Genomic DNA, 25,258 nt, shown 5'->3' on the forward strand with positions numbered 1-25,258 from the left:
TTTTCCTCAAAACCTAATTTTTTGTAAGCAACCAAACTTTGTTCACCAAAAGTAAAACAACAATGCATGAGCTACTGTACAGTATATGATATCGTAGAAGTACAGATGAATTATATAATATTGTAGAAGATGTTATATAGGAAAGGTTAATTGTACCTTAATCCTTTTTTGGGGAGTGTGTTTCTGTCAAGATGCATGCTGTTGAATAAAAGGAAAAGTTATTATAACACAGAGACCTTCAAACATAACTGGTCTTCAGCTACATCACTCACAGAAATAAGTTTAGTGACATTTACAACCTTCTTTGCTACATAAAATATAATGTAAAAAGACCCCGAAGAGCATACATTATGGACTCCACATTTCAGAGACTCATAAAAGTAAATTAAATTAAAATCAATCATGTGCTCTTGTAAAAGGTTACAGTTTTCACAATAACATGTTTAATATTATTCACTCTGCTGTTTTCTAATCACATTACAAACCTAAGTGGTAGTTGTTATAACACTCTAATATTCTCAAACGGCAATCATTGTAATTGTATTGCACATATACAATCCTATATATTTTTACTACTTTTATTACCACAAATTTCTAAAAACATCTGCCAAGGCCGTTGGGATGAGCACTTGACTTTAAAGGAGATACAGAAATGCTTTCTTCCCATTGAAGGATTAGTTAGAAAAAACACAATGTGCTTTTTGGATTCTAATTTTGGTAGCACTTTAATTTAGAACAGGGATATCAAACACAATTCCTGGAGGGCTTAGTGTATTCTAGTTTCTGTTTCAACCTGAGTTGTCAAAAAAATGAATTATTTTTTATACTTAGACACATACAGGATGTCACTTAAGATCTTTTACAGAGCATACTGTAACTCAACACACTCACTTCATGAAAAACTACAGTTGCCTATAAAACTCTTTGGAGTCAGAATTAAAATATTACAATTATGGAGTTCATAAAATAATTAGAGTCACTATGTAACTAAGAGCTTGGGAACAAAATAGAAGACATAAGTCCCTCCAGGAATTCAGTTTGATATTTAGGGGCAACCATGTCTATTTATACATCCTTTATAATCTGTAACAGAGGAATAGAAAATTGACCAGTAACCTGGTAGGAACTGGGTCATTGCTAATTACAATGACAAAACTATTAAGAATATCATTTTACCCTTTATTTTAAATATAAATAAAGTAACTGAATGCTACTTAGAGACCACATCTTTTAATAGTCTAACAATTGCACGAGTGTTACAAAAACTTGTCTATTTTATGCTGTAATATGTGTTGCAAAGGAATAAAGAGCAAAGGCAATACAGAATAAAGTACACATTTTTTTGTTTTTCATGTAAACTTCCACTGGTGTTCCTAAAATGAGCTGTTCAGATACCATTTTAATCAGAATATTATCATAAAATCTTAGCTGCTAGGTACCTGGATATTCTGCACTCTGCCTGGCCAAAGTGGCTCATGTTGCACATGTCGTATTAGCAAGGTTGAGGCACATGTGAATCCAAGGATACCCTGACATCCCTATTTGCAGGTGGCTTAGTGTGTGCTGTCAACTGGGGTAATTGGAGTTGCTGCACCTCTATGGGCTGAGCTGGTAAGGAAATTTTAATGCTCATTTTCCTGAAATGGATGGGAAAACTGACACTATAGCTTGTTCGCCCAACATCAGGACAGTATCTCTATGGAAATAAGTTATTTCCCTAGATTTACCTATGCCTAAACAAAACTACTTGTATCCCTGCTCTACTCGATTCTTAGAATTAACAACAGCAACAATGATGATGATCGACAATGACACATCAGGTCATCGCAACATTTTGATGAATTTCTCAAAAAACGTCTGAATTCAAACTTGTACCCCCAATGGTGCTTTTGCTCTATAATCTTGTTGGGGAGTGCAATCTGACCTTTCTGAAAGTGTAGATTTGACACTGCCGGTCCTCATCAGCAGGCTGTGAACCTCTTTGGGCGCAGTGGTGAGGCCGGTCAGAGAGCCGTGGTGACTGACAGGAAGGTCGATGGACTCTGAGCTGGTGTGGAGGCTGGTCAGGGACTGGTAGCTCAGGGTGTCCTTGCTGCCGGCTGAGGAGCTGCTGAGGTTGGTAGGCCACTGCTTGCCTCCGGAGGTCAGGGAGTGGACAGAGGCTGGGCTTGAAGCCAAAGACTGGCTGAGGCTGATGACATCGGTGGCAAGATCGGGACCCTTGCTGTAGAGGGGGCTGCTCCCCCCGCTCTGACCCCCGGTGCTGCCCATGCTGCCTGTGCCCGACGATGGAGATTCCAGGCTGCCCTGTCGTGCCAGTGTGGCGTGAGGGCTGCCGATCGCTGTGGAGTTCTTCACGGATTCTGGGTTGGCTGGAGAGCTCGGTTTTCCGCTTGCTTTGTTGCCGAACAATCTGATGGATAGGCCAGGGAAAACAAAATGAGTCATTCTAAAATATACGGTATATATTAGCAATCATTTCCAGAATGTTCTTCACACTGCCTAAATCATAAAAGCTCTCCATATTTCATTTCTGTTCGCAAGATGCTATCTTATACAGTATCTTAATCAGAATTTGAATATCTTAAACGAAGCCATATCCAGCTTCAGAATGGCTTCAGAATACAGTGATAAATGTTTGAGTTGTGTTTCAAATAATTGTTGATTAAATATAAAACCATGTGCTGATGTATTCCACTGAAATCATATTTGAAACATGAAGAAAAACCTTTTTTCCTCTAAGCATTCTTTAGACACTTTTTTCCATTTTACTGAAAGGTCTGGTTAGTTCTTAATGTAAAGTCTATCTTTAGCATTCAGTAAATTGAGAATATTGATGTCCTCCAAATGTTTAAACCAACATGTGATTATTGTAAGATAGAAGGCAGAGATATTAGAAGAGTGCGTATCACAGGAAAAGCTCAAATCATTGGTGATAAATTAGACATCTCTTGTCTGAATCATTGTATGATATAATCAAGTGTTTTCACAATGACTACAGTAGCTCAAAATTTACAAGATATGAAAGGCTTCCATAATACAGAGAAGAGAGCTTTCTCTTATAGTGTTTCAATCAAAGAGTCAATGATTCTACTGTAGTAATGAAAGTTTGACTGTAGCTGTTTTGTACATTGTATGGTATTGCTTAATGCATTAAAAAATTCTTTAAAGCAAACCTATCCAATTAATCACACCTAATGGTCTGTCAAGCAATAGCACAGAGTTCAGCCAAATTCCATTACTTTTAAGTAGGTTTATGCTGATTCTCCTTCAAGATCACTTCAGGGAAAGGATTAATCTAGAATTAGTTACTCTAATAAAAGCTTGAATGCTATATAGTATTTCTTATCTATCCACCTATTTTCATAAGCTACTCATGATGAGCCAGAGTCTTTCCTGGGAGGCACAGAGTACAAGGTGAAAATACACCTTGGACGCCAGTATACTGCAGGGTACACACACACTTACTCACACATGAGTGTGACACAATTTAAAGATACCAATTAATGTGGAAAGTTTGTCTATAGGAGAAAACTGTACCACACAGAGAAAGCATATTGATATAAGGAGTATACTTCATACAGAAGTTTCACACAAGGCTGGATCTGAATCCAGAACCCAAGAGCTTACAGGCCACAATACTCACTGACATGCCAATGTGCTTCCCTGTATCTTATCCATTTTAGAGATCTGAGGCCAGACTTAACTAATTTTAGCTCTCAGGTGATTATCTTCCTTATGAAAATAAACCATATGTACAGTATATGAATACAGATTTCATTGTTCACCAATACTGACTAATTGTTTAGGACAGTAATTCATCTCACACAAGATCAGGGATAGGAAATGGTCTCACGATAATTTACAGAGCAGACAAACAGACACTGTAACAGGAGCACGACAAACCCATTTCTCGAGGTGTCAGAGCTTGTCTGTAAACTCAATGAGCTAATGAGCCAGTGGTTTACACATGAAATAGCTTTCACCTTGTCGGGTTTAATCACACCCAAACAGTCAGCTAGCATGACCTGAATGCCAGATTATTTTCTTCTGCTATTGTTCTTGTTTGTTTTAGACAAGTTTGTTTTCTTTTTTATGAAGTGTTTGCCACATACTGTACAGCGTGTTTATAAGGGCTTGCAATCAACACTGTAGAAAATATCTTTAAAAACATTCTGTAATTACTTTAAATTCCAAATTGCACATACACGATCATAAAAACGTTAATGGCAATGGTATGAAATGTCACAGATACTTTTGTGAATTTTACATCCTGCATGTGATAATTTTCAGTAAAATTGTATAAATAAATCCCATCTACTGTAGTTCCTTAAAAAAAACAGTGGGGGGCATTATCATCTTTGTTACTCTGGGCTTTGCATAAACAGAGTCATGTAGAATTAGAGGTAAAAATGCCTAACCCTAGGTGAAGCCTAACAGCAGGGAAAACACCCTCACATAAAACTGAAACTTTACATTTAGATTTAAATACATATCTCAACATACTGCCTGAGAAGATGGGCCTAGTTTATATGCTATAAAATAAACACAAAAAATAAATGCCTCAGAATTATTAACTCAAGATGTAATGTCTTTAGCAGACAATTATTACTAATAGTTAAGGTAGACAACTGTGATCTATCTAGGGTTTTCACAAATACTGGAATATAGGATTCAAGACACAACATCTACCATGGAGAAGTGTAGCTGACAGATTTCCCAGTCATTTATCGGTCCTATTCTACATGAAACTCTTTAACCGAGCTAAAGATTTCATAACATAACCAGCAAAAGCAACTCACAACTTTGTAATTTTATACTCTCTTTGACTTTACAAAATAAACACTATGATAGACAAAGACCTTGGTCTGGACATGAAAGAGCTAGGGATAAAAATAACAGTTTTTTTTAGCTGTATAAAGAAAATAAAAAAAAAATGAAAAACCGAATAGGTTCCTGGGCATCACCGTATAATCAAAGAGAAATTCAGTGAAAGTCTTACCTGCGGAAGGTAGGGGATGCAATGTCCGGGTATTTAGAGCCTGGCTGTCTCAATCCGGATTGGCCACTAGATGTGGGGCTAGATTTGGGAGAGCTGGACAGAGAAACGCTCTCAGAATCAGATACAGTCACTTTCTCTTTCTCCTTGTCAGTCTGGTTGACTGTGATGGGGCTGGAACGCCCTGACCCCATCTTGGCAGTGTCCCTGCGCTTGTTACTGGTAGGGGTCCCAGCTGACTTGCTGCTGACATTGGAGTCAATGCTGCTGGAACTGGACCTGTGCCCACTCCTGCTGACTATCCCACTGGTGCTGGACTTTGCTGGCCGGGGCAGGCTACGGTACTGCAAGGGGACTTTGGAACTGACAAGCAACACACCATCATCCTGGTTTTGAGAGCCATCCAGGCTAGTTTTGCGTCCACCGTTCCCCTTCCCAGAAATGGCAGAAGACTTGGGAATTTTCCCAAGAGTGGCAGAGCCACTGGTGACTGTGGCCCCACTTGCTGTGATCAGAGTCCCTGACCCACTGCCCACTTTCTTAAAACCAAATGATCCAGTTGTAGGAGGCCGGGCGATGCCTGATGGTGGCTTCTTTCCTTCATCTCCACTGCTTTTACCAGCATCAGAGGGAGAGCGCTGAATGCCAGTACTCTTGGAGGTAACTTTTCCTTTCTCCGAAGCCTTGGCATCATCTGTTTTGCCTGCAATACATAAGACATTGTCTGACAAAATACTCTAGAACTCTGTTTTTCTTCATTTAATAAAACAGAAAACAACCCTTTGGAAATATTTCTTGATTAATTAAGGGAAAGACAAAATACCATGTTTTTTCAGAACTCTTCTATTGGTCTTAGTAGCTCAAAAACACCATCCCAATAATTTGTGCTTTTTGGGTAAGATTTCTACTACTGGTATCAATCAAGCATGGTGATCCATCCATCTATTTTCTAACTGTTTTTTACAATACAAGGTCTTTAGATAGCCGGTCAGTTCAAGTAATCCCTAACCCCACCCTCAAAAGCATACTTTGTGAATATGACTAGTACCAGAAATTAATATTATAATAATAACAATTATAATAATTGCTTACACTTACAGTATATAGCGCTTTTCTGGACACTCCACTCAAAGCACTTTACAGGTAATGAGGACTCCCCTCCACCACTACCAATGTGCAGCATCCACCTGGATGATGCGATGGCAGCCATAGTGCGCCAGAACTCTCACCACACACCAGCTCTCAGTGGGGAGGAGAGCAGAGTAATGTAGCCAATTCATAGATGGGGATTATTAGGAGGCCATGATTGGTAAGTGCCAATGGGAAATTTGGCCAGGACACCGGGGTTACACCCCTACTCTTTTCGAGAAACGCCCTGGGATTTTTAATGACTTTTTAATTTTTAATTAATAATCATGTTGATGTTTAAACCCTGAATCTACATTAGCCTTCTTTCTGACAGTCTTGATTTTTATTTTACTTCCACCCATCCATTTTCTAACCACTTTATCCTTCCATAGCAGGACACACACACACACTGACACCAGGTGCCAGTTGTCCTAGAAGTAAATTAACTTAGCAGTATGTCTTTAGACTGTGGGAAAAAAACCAGGGCATCCGGATGAAACCCATTCAACCATGGGGAGAACGTACAAATTTCACACAGTTAGCAACACAGGAAATGAACCTAAGACCTAGAGCTACAAGGTAGCAATGCTAACCACTACGCCACCATGCCACCTAAGCATGGCGATGATACAATTGAATCAAAGACTGTTGCAAATAATTGCAGGAGAATGACACTAAAGGAAAATGTATAGGAATGTACATCGCCATTTCCAAAACGTGAAAGGCTTACCAGGTGTTTTGAGAGTCCCACTTGTGGCCTTGGTTCGGGGCGGTGTTATTCCAACCTGAGCTGTCATTCCTCTTCTCCAGGAGCCATTCTGAGAGACTGGCAGGCCTGTCTTTTGTCCACTTTTGTCTGTTTCTTCATACTGCCCAGATGATGTGCCCTTCCACTTGCCACTCGAGTCCATGCTGCCGTCAAACTCCTCATCTGCTTTCTTCAGATCGTCTGGTCTGCCCCACGCACCGTCATTGTCTGGCGCGGGATGTTTCTCTGCATCTGTCTTCAACTGAAAAATGGAAACAATAAAAAACCTCAAATTACTATCGGTTGTGAAATAATATTCATTTTTCATCATTATCTGCTGTCAAGTCATTCACCTATTCCGTAATATTTCACTTAGTGCAGAAACAAATGAAACAATTTTAACAAAATATGGGATGCCATTGTGTCCCTTTGATTCATGCATCTAATGGCCTCCTTTCTTATAAAAGTGAACATACTGTATCTTCCACAGCTACACCACTCAAAATACAGGATTTAAATTCCAGACTGCGGTAGCAATTTAAATGTCCTGAGACAAGGTAAGGAAAATGAATCTTGTTGCACATTGCAAAAAATACACATCTAAACCATTATCAGCAACAGAGCCATTAGGACCCGCAAGGCTTCTTCCTTATTACTTACAATACCTGCCACACTGCTTGATTCCCATCAGGCTTTGTTGTACATGAATTTATGCCAAATCTATAATATAGTAACAGTCTGACACTTGTAGAGAACTCTCCCCATAAAAAATAAGCTCCAGGAATGCTGTCAGACATGCCATGAAAAGCAGACAATAAATTAGAAAAACAATAAATCTCAAAAAAGAGAAACAGAAAAAAATGTTTCTCAGTGATTTCGCAACAAAAAGTAAACAGAGTACTAGATAAATGCAGTAACTTGTTTAGTAGCATCATTACTTATGGTGATACATGTTTGTTTCCCTAATTACCTTGTGCTCTCTGAGCAGTAATGTGTGATCAACATGCTAAACCATGTCTTTACTTTATCTTCCCCAAACTTTGCAAACCAATCTTCAAATGCAAATATGAGCAGGAATGCTATCAGACGTGCTCAAGTATTTTCTTAAGTTAAAAAGTGAAAAAATGGTTATAGATAACTCAATAATCTTGTAAACCATAAATATTACACTCTACAGACCAGTGGTGTTCTGCTCAGTACTTCTGTATGCAGTCAATATATTTTTTAAAGTTATACTGTATGACACACATGCTTACAAGTAAGCTGGGTTTCTCACTATGTTCTGTTTATAGCTTCTTCTTACCACTTCCTGAACTGTTCAACAATACTTGCCTCTTCTGACAGTGAATTAGATCATCCTAATATATGCACATACTGTACATAAAAAAGCAGGTCATCAGGAAAGACGTAATACCTGGGCGCCCTTGCTCTTCCGGGGAGAAGCTGCGATATTGGAGTACGAGCTGACGGATGAGGTGGTGTTCAGATCATCTGTGCTGATATTGTCCAGAGTGTCGCTGAGTCCGCTGCTAACAGAGCTACTATCATCCCAGCTAGAAGAGAAGGAAGGTCAAACTTTCATCAGGGCAGATGTTTAACTTTAGAAGGAGTCTGCTTCATAAGGCACGACCACTCTGCTGTGGGTCTGCCTTATCACCTCTCTTCCCACTCGGGCTAGCTATTGCTCAGCTGCAGGACCTACGGCAGAGTCAGAGGTCATGTGCACTGCTGTTGGCACAGCTGTCATCACTACGGTCAACATCTGTTAAAGTCTTCCGCGATATGCCAAGCATAAGCTAAACTTAAAGTTCTCATTTATTTTAATTAAAGAGGTTCAGCTGTAAGGACATCAAGAAATTACATTGCACAGCTTTCTGAGGTTTTGGCAGCAACTTAATTTAATCTGTTCTGCACATTCTGCATCTGCTCCTAACCTCAATTTCTGCACCAACTCCATTGACTTTCAATCAGTGCATGTCTCTTCAGTCTTCCTCTGAGCTATTTATTATGTTTTAATTTTTTTTACATTTATTGACTGCTCACTATCTCTGTCTTCAGCGCGGACATAATTTGATGCTAGTCTCTCACTGCTGATTCATCTGAATATTAAAATGAAGCTCTTTCTTTTTAAAAAGGAATGACTATGCCTATAACTGACATGATAATTAGTATTATGTAGTAGTAGCTAAAAAATCCTTAAACATGAGAGAATTATAAAGAACATTTAATTAATTTAATGTTTTTATTATCATGATAGAGCATTGTGAAACCGATATACTGTAGATATAAAAAGACAAATAGATATTGTAAAAAGGTGTGTTTCTTTATTAATATATTCATTTTTTCTGTGACATTTACTCCTTGAGACATGACGTTCACTCTGTATGTTAATGTGATAGCAATCTCATGCATATTAGCAGTCAACAATTCTTTCCACACATGCACACGCATACACACACACATCACATTAATGTGGTTGCTATATCAACAGACCCAGCCCTGAAGAACACTTCAGTGAGAGACAGAGAGCCATCCAGACGGTGTGGCTTCACCCTTAATTATCATCTGAGGGGATTTGACAGTGTTCTTTAACTTTTAATGGTGTCATGGAAGGGTTGGCCTCCCTGCAATAAAATGTCATTCTGGGCTGTGAAGGATTATGCTCCAGTGAAATATCCATCATAACTGATAATGAAGAGAAATGAAAAGAAAACCCAACCAAGCCCGGCATTTCATACTGCATTATTCTCCCATTTTCCCATCAGCAGGATCCTATGTAATGTTCACCTAAATTTTCTGTTTCTGCACCATGACACCCTACTTGAAAACCTAGCTGGATTCACACCCGGCATGTTGCTTTGTCTTGCTTTTTATTTTGCATTCAGTGGTTCCAAGCTACCTTAACACAAGGGTAAGATGTTAACTGACATACAAATTATATTGCTTTCAGTCTGTTACTGACTGAAACTGGAACAATCTTCCACTCTATTCAGCTGCTTTTCGCAGTTTGGTAGAAAGCTGAGCATTCAAAAAAAGAGAAGATCCGCCACAAAAAGCAGACAATAAATCAGAAAAAAAGAGAAATGGAAAAAAAAATGTTTCTCAGTGATTTGGTAACAAAGAGTTAACAGAGTACTGGATAAATGCAGTAACTTGTTTAGTAGCATCATTATGGTGATACATGTTTGTTTCACTAATTACCTTGTGCTCTCTGAGCTGTAATGTGTCATCAACATGCTAAACCATTTTAGTCTTTACTTTATATTCCCCAAACCTTGCAAACCAATCTTCAAATGTAAATTTGAGCCACACAGCAATAATTACAGATTTACAGTAAGTATTAGTTCTTTTCCATGTGTGATCTATTTAATACATCACTTAACGTGGAAAGGCATGTCAGGCTATTTTTTATAAATAATACTGCAGTAATACTGAAGTATTTTATACTGACACAATATATTTGCTTTTAAGGTGAATTATACTGAGCATCAAAAGGCAATTAACACTTACTGTACAACTTGTTTTAAATTTACCAGATTAACTGACATTTTATTAAACAGACAAAATAAAGCTATATTAATTATTCTGATTATAACATATGTCATAAATGGCAGACTACTGTGAAAGTCACAGACTAGTACCGTGTGTGGCCACTGCTGGGAGCAATACAAGCTGTACTGTACATCTGCCACACATGCTTTGCAAAAGGTTGCAGAAACTGACTTGGAGGATTCTGTCCTGTTCCTCCTGTACAGCCTAGGTGACACGTGCCTGTTCACTGGTCTTCTGAGCATTAGAAGCCACATTAATTCTAACCCACACAAAAGTTCAATTGGGCTAAGGTCACATTAAATAGAGCATCCATATCACAACTGTCACATTCTCATTTTGGAAGAAAGCTGTTGAAATACTTGTAGCATGAGGGTCTACATTGTCCTGCTAAAATGTAGTCACATGCTGTACATTTGGGCTAACAGAAAGAGTAGCAGATGAGGTTCCAGGACTTGATCAATTTAGTGTAATGGAGTACTGTATCAAAAGACATTCCTGTTCAGACTATCCCTCTCACTCGCTCAACGGATTTGGCTATCTGTCTTGACTTGTGGTCTCCCAGATCTTGGCCTATTGGTGACTGACTGAGTTTGGCTGTGACACGTTGCCAGATTAGTTATTGCTGCCTGTGAATACCCCATATGTTGAGTGACAATGCTCAAACTTAGTTCAACCCCCAAGATACTGTACCAATAGCAAGAAGGAACTGTTCTCTTGATAAAGAGGACATATTTGGTTTCTTTACTTCTTCTTTCTTGATTTCCACACGGCTTGATATTCAACAGGTTAAATCACCTCATGATCTGTGCTCAATCACCTCTCAGACTGATGATTTAATGCATATGCAAAGTCACTAAGTGTTTCACGGTCAGTGATGAAAATCAATTAATCAAAACAATATCAAAACATTTAACATCCAAAATGTGTATATTTATGTGGTCTTTAAACATATATACATAGATTGATACATTTCGTTTTTTGCTCAGTATTCAATAATTGATTTCCCATTAATTCATCTACAAATTAAAATAATAATGATGAAAACAATTTTTTCAGTTTGATTCTAACACATTACCTTTCTATAGAAATACATTTTTTTTTCAAATTATATGTTTAGAGAAAATCAAAACTTTGTATTAAAATGCTGTTTAGGAACCTATGTTTTCTTTATCTTTGGCATACCAAGACTCACCCTAATCAAGAATGTTTAAAAAATGTTACTAATGTTTCTCCTTCCACGTGTACACTAAATATCTGCTGTCTTTTGGGTCAGTTCTATCTGTTAATCCTTTGCTTAAAGGGTTAATTAATTTTTCTGTTAAAATCTGGTGTGAACAAATTAGGTAAATGCAAACCTGATATGATCTGAAAGGAGGCAAAGCAAATCTTAATTAAGCATTCATTCATAATTCATGCAAGACAAATTTTAAATCCACACAAACAGAATATGATTATAGCTTTACAATACACCCGAAGCATTTGGTTCAGAATTGGGATAAAGGATGCTTAAGTGTTTTTGCTAACTGCAACTGAAGTGTATTCAACAGATAACTGGAATATACCAGTCATTAAAAAAAAAACACATCAATATTCTTTTAACATTTATAGTTAAGATTTGTATCCAAAAGAGAAAAAAAAATCATAGTTTGGTTGCATTCAGTATGCTGGTTCATCCTAAAATACTGTATCACACAGGTTAAATATTCACAACACCAGTTCCCTCTTATATTTTATGAATTTCCAAATAAACAAGCTTATTTGCTCATTTATACAGAGTTGGAAAGTAGTGTCAAAGTTTTTGGCATTTGTGTTTTAGACTTTTAGACTTGTAACTTTTAGACTTGCTTTTGGCCAATTCTGTTTTCCGGTTAGAAACATTAAAGGGATACTAAATTGTTCTAAAAAGGGGGAAGATTTAGTGAAAATTTGGATGCTCACCATTAAATTGTGAATGAAGTCAGCAAAAACTGTACTGAAAAAACAGAAACTAAAATATAAGGCAATACTAGTTGCAAACACTTTGGCAGCAATTATACAGGAGTTGTTTTTTTGTGTGTGAAGCCTGTGCCCCACACTGTGAGGGTACAATTTATGTACATTATTTTTTTAATATGACTGTACATTTATTTTTGCAAGTTGTTGTTGTTACACCCTGGTGAGACAGAGCATGAAGCTCCTGGACCCCATGGCAACAGTCCACATTCACACTTGGAGTCAAACAAATGTGCCGTGAGAACGCGATCAGGAAGTGTTGTCTGTGCCACCTGCCTCCACTAAAAGGCAAGGTAATTATCTCATCAGTTCCAAGATACTTAACCCCTGCCCTGTCCACAGTCATATGCTCTGTCCTTGAGCTTCCTACTTATGGAAGTCAGCCGAATCTCCATCCGTCTCCTAGTTGCTATGCGTGCACATGCAGGGTCATTGGCCACCAACCTGGCAACCTTCCCCTTTCTGCTCTGCCCAGCTGCGCCATGCTTTTCTGGCGCATGGTTCTGCCTAGCTGCACATTCTTTGTGCTTCCCACCTCTTGTCTGTCTGCCTGACCAGGTCATCCCCTGCTCTGCTAGTTAGCCCAGCACATCCCCAGCACTAACCTGTCACTGCCTTCACAGTGATTCCACAGACACAGCAGTCTCCAGGTCATAACAGTTGTATGATATGTCTCGACAATACTATTTTCAATAGCTTACAGAAGATGACCTTTTAAAAAAAACAGATGTTTAACCTTTCATGGTTCTTTTCATGGGTAATACTCCCATTGAAAATTTCATTGAAAATCTTTTCGGTCTGTATAAATGTATTCAGTGCCACAGTGGTACGTGTCGTGTGAAAATCCAATATAAAGGTTTTGCATATTTCATTTTCAAAAACCCTGTTTAATGAATAATATATGTGTAAGCTTTACAACAAGCAAAAGGACAGACATCCGATTCTAAGAACAGCAGAATGTCTGCAGCCTTAAAGCAAGTACATGTGTGAGAGGAAAATTACAAAACGACCATTGATTTGAATTAACAGCATCTGCCTTTGCCTTAGGAAAATGAGCTGTGAACTTGCCTGACTGTTTTCAGCATTGGCCCAGCAACTATTTAATCTTGAATGGGTCCATTCAAAAGAGTCAGAAAGGATGGATTAATAATGCTTCTGAAATGCCTAATAATTTCAGAAGCCACTGTTATCACAAAGTCAGCAATGTGCAAATGATGTGCAACTGTTGGTTGTTCCACTGCCTGCATCCTTGACAGAATAATCTATGTGTAGTGATGACCAAAATCAGATACTGTTCATTGTTGCTTCTTCCAGTTTTTGTACAAAATTCTGTTATTTTCTACAAATTCTACAAATTTAGGGAGTGAGTGACAGAAAACAGTAATTTATATACTGTACATACTGTAAGTCTAAAGACTTCATTGCACTTTGCTCAGCCATTTTGTGACTGACATAATTTAGCCTTTTGGAATAAAAGAGAATAGAAATGTAGTTTTTATCTTATTCTATCACAGAGAATTTGTCATTTACTATCAAAATTCATCATTTCATATTTACTTCATGGTTCTCCTCAGTTACAAAATATTTGCATAAATGCTTATTGCCTAGAATATAAAACCATGTAATTTCTATTTTTTTATAAAAAACATACAGACATATATTGATAAATGGGTGAGAAACAACTGAGTTGTGGCAGTCTTCTATTGGTTACAGATATATTTTTGAAACACAAGGTCCACATTATGATAATTATTAGTTTATGAATGGTATGCTTTAAAAATCAATAGGTTCTCCAATGTCAAAGCTGTAATGCCTTTAGGTATACAATGCATTGTGCTGTATTTCTTTTTCCTACTTCAAGGAAATCATATATTAAAATAACACTGGTAACTATAGTGTAACAAACCACCCGAAATCCCTGAATGTTTTCTATAATCATTTCCTCCTGTATGCAGTTATGTATTATTTACTGAAGGATGTATATTGCCTGGAAATAGTTTTGTTTCTTCAACCTTTGCATCCATGCCAACATCATTCTCTTTTCAGCATGTACCGTACCCTTTTTTCATAAACATCTGGTGCTGCCACAGTTACTTAAAATCAAGGAATTAGTGGACCACGTCCTGCGAGTCTTCTGGTGCTTCCTATCACATGATTTTGCTTTTATATAAAAATATCTTTACCGCTACTAGTCTTAGATGTGCAGCACACTTACTTAACAGCTTCCAGGGCAGCAGTATAGTAAAGTAAAATAATGCTAGTGTCCCTATACAGTAAACCAGCCATCATATCGGCAATTTACAATAAGCTAATATGAAAATGTTTCACAGAAAAACACGAAAATAGCTTTCAGTGCAGAGAAAAGGTTGGTGAACCCCCTAGACTGCTCCTTATTCTCTTTTTACACCTAAAATGTTAAAATGTTAAACCTATCTATGCTCACATGTATAACATGAAGACATGTTATATTTAATTATATTTATCGGATTGATTAGCAGTAAATATCATATTGTGAATAAGTATGATTTAGATTTAATACAGTAACTGATGGCACTTTCTTGGGGAGCAATAAGTTGAACTAGACATATCCTTTAACTGGAAATATGTATATGAATTTTGGACTATTCCTCCTTACAGAAACGATTTACATTAGTGACATAGGAGGGTTTCCTTGCATGGACAGCCTACTTCAGGCCCTGTCATAATATTTCAATGGGTTTACACTCCAACTCGGCCATTTCAAAATACAAGATTTCTTCTTCAGTCACTCTGTTGTAGATCTTTTTTAGAATTATTGATTTGTTGGCATGACCCACTTTCAACCCAGCTTCAGCTGTCAAATGGATGGCTTGACACCCTCGTTGATACAAACCAAATTCATGATCCCATCAATAATGGCAAGATGACAGCAGCAAAGTTACCCCAAACCATACTCCTGCCATCATGTTTTATGATCTGGATTAATTTTTTCTCTTTACAGCAGTGTTTGTTTTTTCGCTACACAAAACGCCTCACATTGTGGCCAAACTGTTCAATTTATGAATAGTCTGTCCAGAAAACATTATTCCAGTGGTCTTTTCCTTCATCCAGGTGCTCTTTGGCAAGCCTGAAATGAGTGGCAAAATTATTTGTAGAGAGCAATGATTTCTTCCTGGCTACGCTTTCATGAAATCCATTCCTCATCAGTTTTTTCCTGATGGTAGCAGCATGTACACTGACATTAACCACAGCAAGAGAGGCCTTCAGATTCTTGAATGTTACTCTGGGATTCTTTGTGACACCCTGGATGATTTTCCAGGTTGCTCTTGGGTAGATTGTGGCATTATAATGGGTCCTGGTAGAGTCACCATGGACTTAAAACATTTCCATTTTTCTGGATAGACTGAGCCCCAGATGTTTAAAAATGGTTTTAGAACCCTTTCCAGACTAATGAGCTCAAATACTCTTTTTCTGATGTCCTCTGAAACCTCATGTGTTTCCACTAACCTGTACGGTACAGGTAAGGTCTGGGAAAAATCTTCCCAATAATCTTAAATTATCTATTATGAAGTGTGTGTGAATGAAAAAAAACAATCAAATGTATGTTTTTTTATTAAACACGGGCATTTTATTTAAACATTTAATATTTCACTGTAAACAGAACAATGCCACTTATGCAAAGGAACAATTAAAGATTACTGCCACGCTGAAAAGCAAAAAGAAGAATCAACATTGAGCCTTCTTCTGGTATGAGCTAAAGAAGAGTGTATTTTATATTTTAGAATATATTTTCAATGAAACTGAGGTAATTCTTTCTTCCCTGTTTGATGAGCTGTCAAAATATAGTAACTGCTACTTTTATAATTCATTTAATGTATTTAATCCACTTCCTAATAAGATTACCAATTTCCTTCTCTTGTTTCTAACACTCTTATTGGTCATGGTTAGTATAGCTTAACCAAGAGAGACTGAGGAGATTTGATTTTAAAAACCAAATTGGTTTACTGTTTTTGTAAAATTGAATTCAAAGTGAAAATCCACAGTGGTCTCCTCCAGGGCATTTTGGCTGTCGTTAAATTCTCTTTTTCCTCCATTTAGATGCATGCTACTTGTTTTCTGTAGAAAAAGTAGTCTTTATTAATGCTCCACAGAACAGTTAAATTATGTAGATAAGGCCCAAATATTTACCTTATCAAAATTATGAAGTATTAAGTGTGACAAACATTCAGAATCTATGTATTTCCTCATATTCTTGTAAATCCACAGATGACATTTTATAAGTGTCTGCAATGAGTAGCTCTAAATTAATTTTTCACCTTCTTATTACGCTTTACTGGGTATGTGTCGTGACGCTTGTAAAAAACTTTAATAGACACACTCTATGTCAAAGATTAAGGACCATATTTCACAGTAAACTACCCAAATCAAAGGATTTATCCAGTGTATTATAATACTGATTAAATGCAAGATCAAATGGTAAAAAACAGGACTTATAATTTTGCCAAAAACATTTTACAATTTTTGCATTCCTCACACAAATAAAAGGTAGACCTGTGTCCCCTTTTGCAATGTACAAAGTTCTCAGTACAATACAGTAAAATTGTTTTACTGAACATCTGTGTGGTAGTTTCACAGGTATGGAAGGACAATGCACATTCTACATTTTCTATATACTTCTACCTAGCTGTAACAAATACCCACGTCCACAGTGGTCAGTGGAAAGTCAGTATTAAATGGAAGTAAGTACAATTTGTTATGATGATTAAAAAAATCAAGGCAATAAATTCGCTGTAAGCTTCACAGAAAGGCTAAAGATGGCCCTGCAATAGTCTGCCTTTACTTTATACTGTACAGGATTTTTAAAGATGACTGAGGCTGATTCTAGAAAGTAAAAGAAATAGCATGGCAAACAAGGTGTTAAGTTTCACTTTCTAAAAACCAGATCTAGGCTGACTCTTCTAGAGAGATGAAAACCTGTAAAAGTGCAGCTGCATTGACTAAATATTTCATTACCTCATGTCTCATAATGTCAGAAGCTAGCTCAATCCTTCTTGATCGGACTGACAGCCCAGTAAGACCTAAAAAGAGTACTGTTGTCGCTCATAATGTCAGACATTATTTATAAAGTAACGGCATTCTCCATACATTTTTTGCAGGTTGACTTTAAATGGCACAGCTTACATAAAAATCAATAGCTGCATCACAGTATGAGCCCATTGAGCACAGTACTAGAAATCACAGCTGCAGCAAATAGGGAGTTATTTTTTGCTAACATCAATTTCCTGTATTCCCCAGCCCTGCTGCTCAATAAACACCTAAAAAATAGCCGTCCTTTATCCTCCAATTACACAGCAGCTGCTGTGCTTCATTTGGGATCCTCTTCAGAGAGGTGAGGATGCAATAGTGTATGTTCGCCATGAGAAATCTTCTCAAGCAATATTAAAAGCTCATAAATGACGCCCTTACAGGAGTCAATCTAGACATTTTTTTTTAATTTATTGCTTGCTTTACATCTGGGAATATCTCAGAAAATAAAACCAAAAGAGGGAAAAGGCAACCATTTTTACACAAAAAGGTCAAAATCCAAAACTGCACTTTTTAATGATATGCTGTAGATCCCGCTATGAAAGTCTACGGTATATTTGAAAACCTTTTGGACACATGCGGTCCTAATGTCACAGTGATCATCCTGAACAGGTGGCCCTTACAGGCAAGTTTCTGTAATGACATTGTACTTCTACACATAATATTTTCTTTCAAAAGAAGTAGCTAGAGATAGAAAAACAAATCGCAGATTATGCCAATCGAAACCTTTCATAATAAGTGTTAATATAAAACACAAACCTCAGATTAAATCCAATGATTATTCTGGAGTAATTTAATATAAGAGGTATTAACTTGCATTAGAATGAAAAGATAGATAAACACATCTAATTATTTCATTAACACAGTCATAAACTTACTGTATGCCTGTGTTTTGTTATTAAACGTAATTTTTAATTGCAATTAAAAATTATTTTTTACAAAATCTTAATAATTAGTTTCTTTCTATTCATCATAGTTCCTCTCCTTGTAGTTTTTTTAAGGAAATCATGCTGACAGTGCTAAGTACCTTAACAGTGTGTACAAGTACTTTGTGCAAAAATGTAAAATCTTATCTACTTGGGACCAAACACACAGAAATGTGACCCTGAAAGAAAACCTAATAGGAATTCTCTACATACAGCAAATGCAAGCTCCAGTCACTAAGCTTTATTCCTCAGAGATGAAAATAACAAGATTTGCAACAGTAAAGCATCAACATCTACAATGAAATCAAGTTTAACATTTTATAAACCTGTTAAATTGTACGTCCTTCAACACAAGATGAACATATCAGAATAGTATTACTACTGTACATGTCTGCTTAAGTTTTGTAAAACAGCAGAGACAGTTCTTCCTAATTTTCCACTGACATAATCCTGGTTAATGCTGTTGACCCTAAATGCACTCGTAATTAAACATCAGACCTCTTAAGGGAGACTTGGTGAGAAGCATAAATACTGTACATTCCGTTAACTGACTTTCCCTCAGCTGCAGTAAAACGTGAACTCAAAGAAATACAGGAAAATCTGTTTTGCTCTACTTTGCCCTTTTATATCAACTTTGCCATTGGATAACCCCATAAATCCAATTTTTAAAAAACAGAATGATAAAACGTGCAGTCACTGTTAAAAAACTCCATAAAATGAGACTCACCCCTTCAGATTAATCTATTTGTTCTCACTTTCCTTGTGGTTGGTCGTACTGTCACACCCCGCTGAAGCCTTGTCAGAACACAGCCCACCTGCACTGCCGCTGTGCCACTAAACGGCTGCTCTTTGCTGGAGAAAAGCATCATCTCACCACATCTCCACAACAGCTAACCCATGACTCACTGAGCTGAAAAATGTGCTGCTGTCACTAAAAGCCAATCAAAGCCATTCCTGGCACGAAGGTTAAGTTAGATAAATAGAAACTGTTTGTTCTTTCATCTACAGGACAAATAACCACAGTAAACTGCTAGTAAAGATTAATACTTCAGTTTTAGTTCAGCCTTTCAGTATGCTTTAAATCTAGCCAAAATATGTCCTTATATAGTAAGTATATGTCAGTAATACAATATCTAATTATTGAACTGTTTATCTAGTAACATACTTTAAACATGAGCTAGTTTCTGGAAAAAAACTTTTTTTTTCTCACTATGGAGCTCAGCAACCTATTTTTGTATTTCAAATTGTTTGGCATTATACAGATGAAATTCTCACTCCAAATTTGGACATTTAAGATAGTGTCTCTCTAACTCATAATCAAAGACACATGTTCAGCGTGACTTTATTTGATCATGAACCTATTCACAACAGTTTTCCTACAATGAGAGGAGCTAAAGTGATATCATGAGTAATGTAAAATGAAGGCCGTCTTTTTACATGGGAAAACCTCTGCATGTTTTCCTAAATCAAGAATACAAAATGACTGTGCAATTAATATTTTATCCATTAGCACAAATTCAAATTTAAAACTTTAATTTTTTTCTTTAATTTTTTAATGTATAAATCACCTTTTTTTTCACCTTTAGGAAACTTGTAAGGTGTGGATACACATGACTATGTTGCAGAAAACGTCTGTAGTGGAATTGCCCAGATATCCAAGATATTTATCCAATGATCCAACTAAGTCACCCCATGTGAGTACCTAAGAATCATCCTCTAGTCTACCATGCTGCAGAGATTAGATGATGCCCTATAATCTCCAGCTCTTTTCCCTGAATAGACAGTCTTGAATCTCATTTTATCAGTGAAAGCCAAACAGGAAAACAGGGAATAAATGACAGTTTTTACTCAAGCTCTGAATGACCACAATATCACTGAATTATATTTTCTGAAACTTTGGATCCCAGCCAAAGAAATAGCTGAGAGTGTAGTGAGCTGAGGAAAAATAAGTCATCTCCTTGTCAACCAGCTGTCTATGGCTGTCTATGGTTTAGAAGCAGTCTTAGAATACCATGGCCTGTGGTACAAAGCTGGCGCCACCAGAAAAACAAACGCAATTGATAGACACATCTCAGCTGCAATTCAGAATCCTTTTTACTGGGCAAGTGAATGTCGGCGTACTTTCCTCATTTTCCTCTCTCAGATATCATATAATGACATTTTATCTCTTTGTATATATTATGGGATTTGGAAATAAATACCACACTTAGAGTATATACGCAACCCATATGGAGGAAATTCATATTCCTAATTATAATTTTAACAATCTAAAAAAAATATTGATACAATTATTTTGGGTTGTTTTGCCAGTAGTAACTCCAAGAGACAGTGATCTTGTAGAGACTTGGTTTAAAACAAGGCAAACAGAAAAATGCACATTGCAAAATGCAGTCTCTATAAGCTATTTCACAGAATCTGATTTTTGCCAGACCTAGGCCAATGCCGTATTCTGACCCATTTCACAGTATGGCCGCAACACTTTAACTAAATTCCTGTATGAGATGCAAATACAGCAAACAACCAGACTGCAGTAGCACATTCAAGTGATAATGAGTGAATGGCAACTCCAACATACTGCATATTTTCTTACAGGATCTGGATGTACACGTCATGGTTTTTTTTGGTCCAATTACAAAATACAAACATAACTTTAAAAGTAGATAACAAATAAAGCAGTATCATGGATTACAACAGTGTACAGTACATGGTGCCCAATAAATTAAATACTATGAAAAATTAAAAACCTGAAAGGAAGTCATTGCAAAGACTCCAGTACGGGATTAAACCAATCACTCAATTGTGACCTATCTGTAAACTTCAAATTGTAGTCCACTGTTAAACTATTTACCCCAGTGTATGTGCTTAGTAATTGAAACAAAACACATATGCAAAGAGGTGTTATCAAACATCCATTAACTGTTAAATAATGTAATGTATCTATTCCAATAGCAAATAGGATTTTTGTTCGAACAGAACAACCTGCTTTATTAGAGAAGTGATATGAAAATGATGGTTGTTGATGATTGCTACTACAGAAATATCCTTATGGTCATCAGTGCATCAGATACCCTCAGCAGTATGCAATGTTTTCAGGCATTTCCTCAGATTAAGAATTGATTCACATACACTATGTTACTGTATATTGATACTAAAGAAGACCTATAGCACCTACTCTTAACACTCAGCATTTAGCTAGAAACATTTGGAGTTTACTCTTTTAATAGGATTATTTATTTTCTATTACTTGTTAAGAACACTTACCAAGAAATCCAATCATTAAAATATATTGAACCTTCTGAAAACATATTCTGTTTTTCTCTGTCAGCTGCGTGGAACTGCTTACTGCGCCTTATCGGTGCTTTTGCAGCTTTGTGGTGGTTCCTTAACCTCTGAAGGGCTGATTAAATCAAACTACACAGTAATCACTGCCACTTTGTCAGGCTATAATAATTTCTGCTCTTTTATCGTCTAGTATGGATTTCTGAACACATTTACACCACTTCCTTTCTATGCACGTCAATGACCAACACTAAAATGATGATACACTGTCACACCAGAAGGGACACCTTTTTTTTTCCCTTGCAGTATGGATGTGCGTTGCTGTGTCTCAAATGCAGTATGTGGTCTGATATGTTAATTACAATGCTTGACAACGTTGGTGATGAAAATGTGAATTTGGTTCAATTATGTATACTGCATCATTCTGCTGTGTTTGCATTGTTCATATTCATTTCGACCGTCACTGCGGCCATCCAATGGAAATACATATTGAGAAAGCAGCTTAATAAAATTGGTTTATTGTGAGCATAAATGTCTTTTTGTTATAAAAAAATAAGTGCATACTCTTCTTCGCGTGAAACTTAAAACTGGGGTTCAAATATAGAGCAACTGTATTCCCTTCTATGACACAAGTACATATTGCAGTAAATGGTGATTCATGATTCCACACATTCTGAGCATTGTTATTGGTTTGGACCAATTCCCCCATATCTGATATATTTCAGTAAGTCAGCCATGCAGAGTAAGTGCAAGAAAAGTGATGAAATGCAATACAGACAGAACTGTTTTAAGGTTTAGAAGCAGGTTAATAGCAAGGTAACAGTGCGAGCTTAAAAAAATGAACAATAACAAAGACAGTGACTTAGGTCACTTAAACACACAAAGCAGTTTAGAAATTAAGAGCAAATTACATATTTAACGATGATAACCAGTACTTGTTAAAAACTCAGCTGTTTAATATTAGCAACAACAGAAAAGACATGGACAAAAAATCATATTCTTTATAGTCTTCTTTAATAGCTGATTAAGCTCTAATTAATGTAAAATGCAATTTTCACATTTATCGTTTTTTGGATACCGTTAGGATTTTCTGAGTGCAGTGTAAGTAATTTGCATTACATTGTTTAATCTGCGTACTGCACATTTTCAAAGAGACTGGCATTTTTGTCATTATCTGGTAGTGTTAAACATAGATATCCATGTCTGCCAGAAGAGATAAGTGTATGTTTCCTATAAAGGCATTCATGTAACATTGGCCAAGTTTTAAAAACTAGGCTACAGATGAGAACCCCAAGGGTCTTGGAAAAGAGTCTGTGTGATCCAAGAGACCTTTCAGACGGCTTTTTATAGGATTTGATAAAAAAATCTCACAGTACTTTGTCTTGGTATACATAAGGGGAGGAATTACAGTGTCCTTAAAAAGTATTGGGACAGAAAATTCCAAAACTTATTTTTACTTTACAGTTGAGTGATTTGTATTTGTGTTCGTGAGATTAATAGGTAATGATAAGTAAACAATACATTTTATTTTTGGGGAATTGTAAAAATGCATGTGATCAATATTAGAGAAAATGTTGGACAACAATTACTTAATGTGGGCTGCATGTGTGGTTAATGTAGGTGATGCACTGGTTAACACTGCTGCCTTGAAACCCTGGGGCCCTGGGTTCAATTCCAGACCTGGGATGCTACTGTATCTCTTTGGAGTTTGTATGTTCTCCCCTTGTATACTGTATGTGGATTTTCACCAGCTGCTCCAGTTTCCTCCCAGAGTCCAAAGACATACTGGTGCTGTAGGTTAACTGTCTTCCGGGAAATTTGGCTTTGGAGTTGTCTGTGTACTGTATGTGTGTCTGTCTCATTACAGAGACTGGCATCCCGTCCAGGGTGCATTCTGCCTTGTGCTCGTTGTTTGCCAGGTAGGCTCCAGTTCCCCCGCAACGCTGTATTGGATAAAGTGGTTAGAAAAATGGAAGGATGAATGGAATATTTTGTGCTCAACCCAGTGATTTCAAGTCACTGTAAGTATTGGGGCACATTCACAGAAAGTAAATTTTAGGGGGTAAAAATCAGTAATTGGTTGCATGTTCTTTTGATGTAATGATGAAGTACAGTCTGATGTGTGTGAGCTACTGAGCTTTACGTAATTATTTTATTATGCTTTCACGTGCCTTTGCTGCAGCCAATTTATCTTTTCTTGTGGTGTTCAGACTTAATTAATTTTACATGCTGAAGAAAAAATAAATGTCCAATAGGATTTAAATCTAGAAAAGGGCCAAACTAAGAATTTTCACTTTTTTCTCCTGATGAACTCCTTGATTGTATCGGTCATACTGTATGTTATAGGATATAGTCCCACTGCGTGGTGAAGCGGGACTGATAAATATGGAAGCATTTTCTATCACATCAGCTGACTGAATGTCTCTGTAATATTCAGAATTTGTTATGTTGCTGCCATCATTAATTATATCATCAGCTAGACCAAGTCAGCCATATCCAGATCGGTGCATTATTTTTAAAGCTTCAAAACCTACTTTTAATGTTTATACAGAACACAGCTGAAAATATATCTAATGGCTCCCTATATGAACAGTGGACTAACATACAATATGTTCATGTTAACGCATTTGAAAAATTAATGCCCTTTTTACAATAATAAAGGATTTCCCCTACAATGAAAGCACAAAAAGCCTGGCCCACCATCACTCGCATAGCTGGCTGCTGTCTTTGTATTGGATTCTTTCTTGTATAATGTAGGATAACCAGAGCTTGAGCCATTTTGCAAGTTTTATCTTAAAAAGGCATCAGCTGCCTCAGAACCTGAGAATTAATTTTTGCAAGGGAGTGATTCATCGCCCTTTAATGTCAATAGCAATGCTTTGTTTTCTGTTTCATTTTTGGTCCTTTTTTTCCTTTTTACTTTATGTTTGCATTAATTAATACAGTTTATTGTACAGTATGGATATATAACAGCTATACTGTACTATATATGTACCTTCATTTGCTATCATTAACAAATGCATCATCCCTGGTCAAATATCCCTAATTAAAGCCTTTAATTATTGGGACATTTATTATCTTTTAACACATTTTCTCTTAACAAATTAGTTTCAAAGAACACATCCCTTTGCTGGAATAAGGAGTTGGTATATTTAATGCACAGCATCATGTTAAGTACTAGTTCCTAGTATAAAGGAATTTCACTCAACTTACAAGAGGTGTTATTCACAATATTTATTGCAGCTACTGTAGTAAATTAAACTTGAGGCAGTTACAAGATACAAATACTTCTCTAGAACTGCACATTGCATAACAATTCAGTCTGATGGACTTCCCTTCAAGTCACTTAAGGCAGACCTGAGCTATTACCAGGCAACATTTCAACAATACCTACTGTAGGTTTGTCAGTCTGCAGATAGGACCTGCCACATACAGTCCAATATAGTAGTTATTGAGTCATTATACAGTATATGTATTAATGTGTCACAGTTAAGAAAGCCATTGGACTATCCAAGATTAATTCCATCAAGTGAATTTCCTATCCTTTCCTATCTCAAAATATCCATACAG

The 25,258-nt window shown here is 36.8% G+C and overlaps 1 protein-coding gene across 9 annotated transcripts in view; it reads right to left on the reverse strand.

Annotated features, from left to right (window-relative positions):
- Positions 1-25,258, reverse strand: part of nav3 (neuron navigator 3) — a 424,757-nt gene that overhangs the window by 46,500 nt on the left and 352,999 nt on the right. For 8 of the 9 annotated variants that reach the window (XM_088647283.1, XM_088647286.1, XM_088647282.1 and 5 more), the window contains 5 exons: positions 8,290-8,428; positions 6,858-7,137; positions 5,003-5,702; positions 1,925-2,413; positions 157-198 (listed from right to left, as the gene is read on the reverse strand). In XM_088647283.1, the coding sequence (XP_088503409.1) occupies positions 157-198; positions 1,925-2,413; positions 5,003-5,702; positions 6,858-7,137; positions 8,290-8,428 (1,650 nt within the window). Of the gene's footprint in view, positions 1-156; positions 199-1,924; positions 2,414-5,002; positions 5,703-6,857; positions 7,138-8,289; positions 8,429-19,136; positions 19,356-25,258 lie in introns of those variants that run through there. The other variant, XM_088647285.1, reaches the window with a different exon arrangement.

This window comes from Lepisosteus platostomus, chromosome 9, assembly GCF_059453375.1.
Source record: "Lepisosteus platostomus isolate fLepPlt1 chromosome 9, fLepPlt1.hap1, whole genome shotgun sequence".
NCBI lineage: Eukaryota > Metazoa > Chordata > Actinopteri > Semionotiformes > Lepisosteidae > Lepisosteus > Lepisosteus platostomus.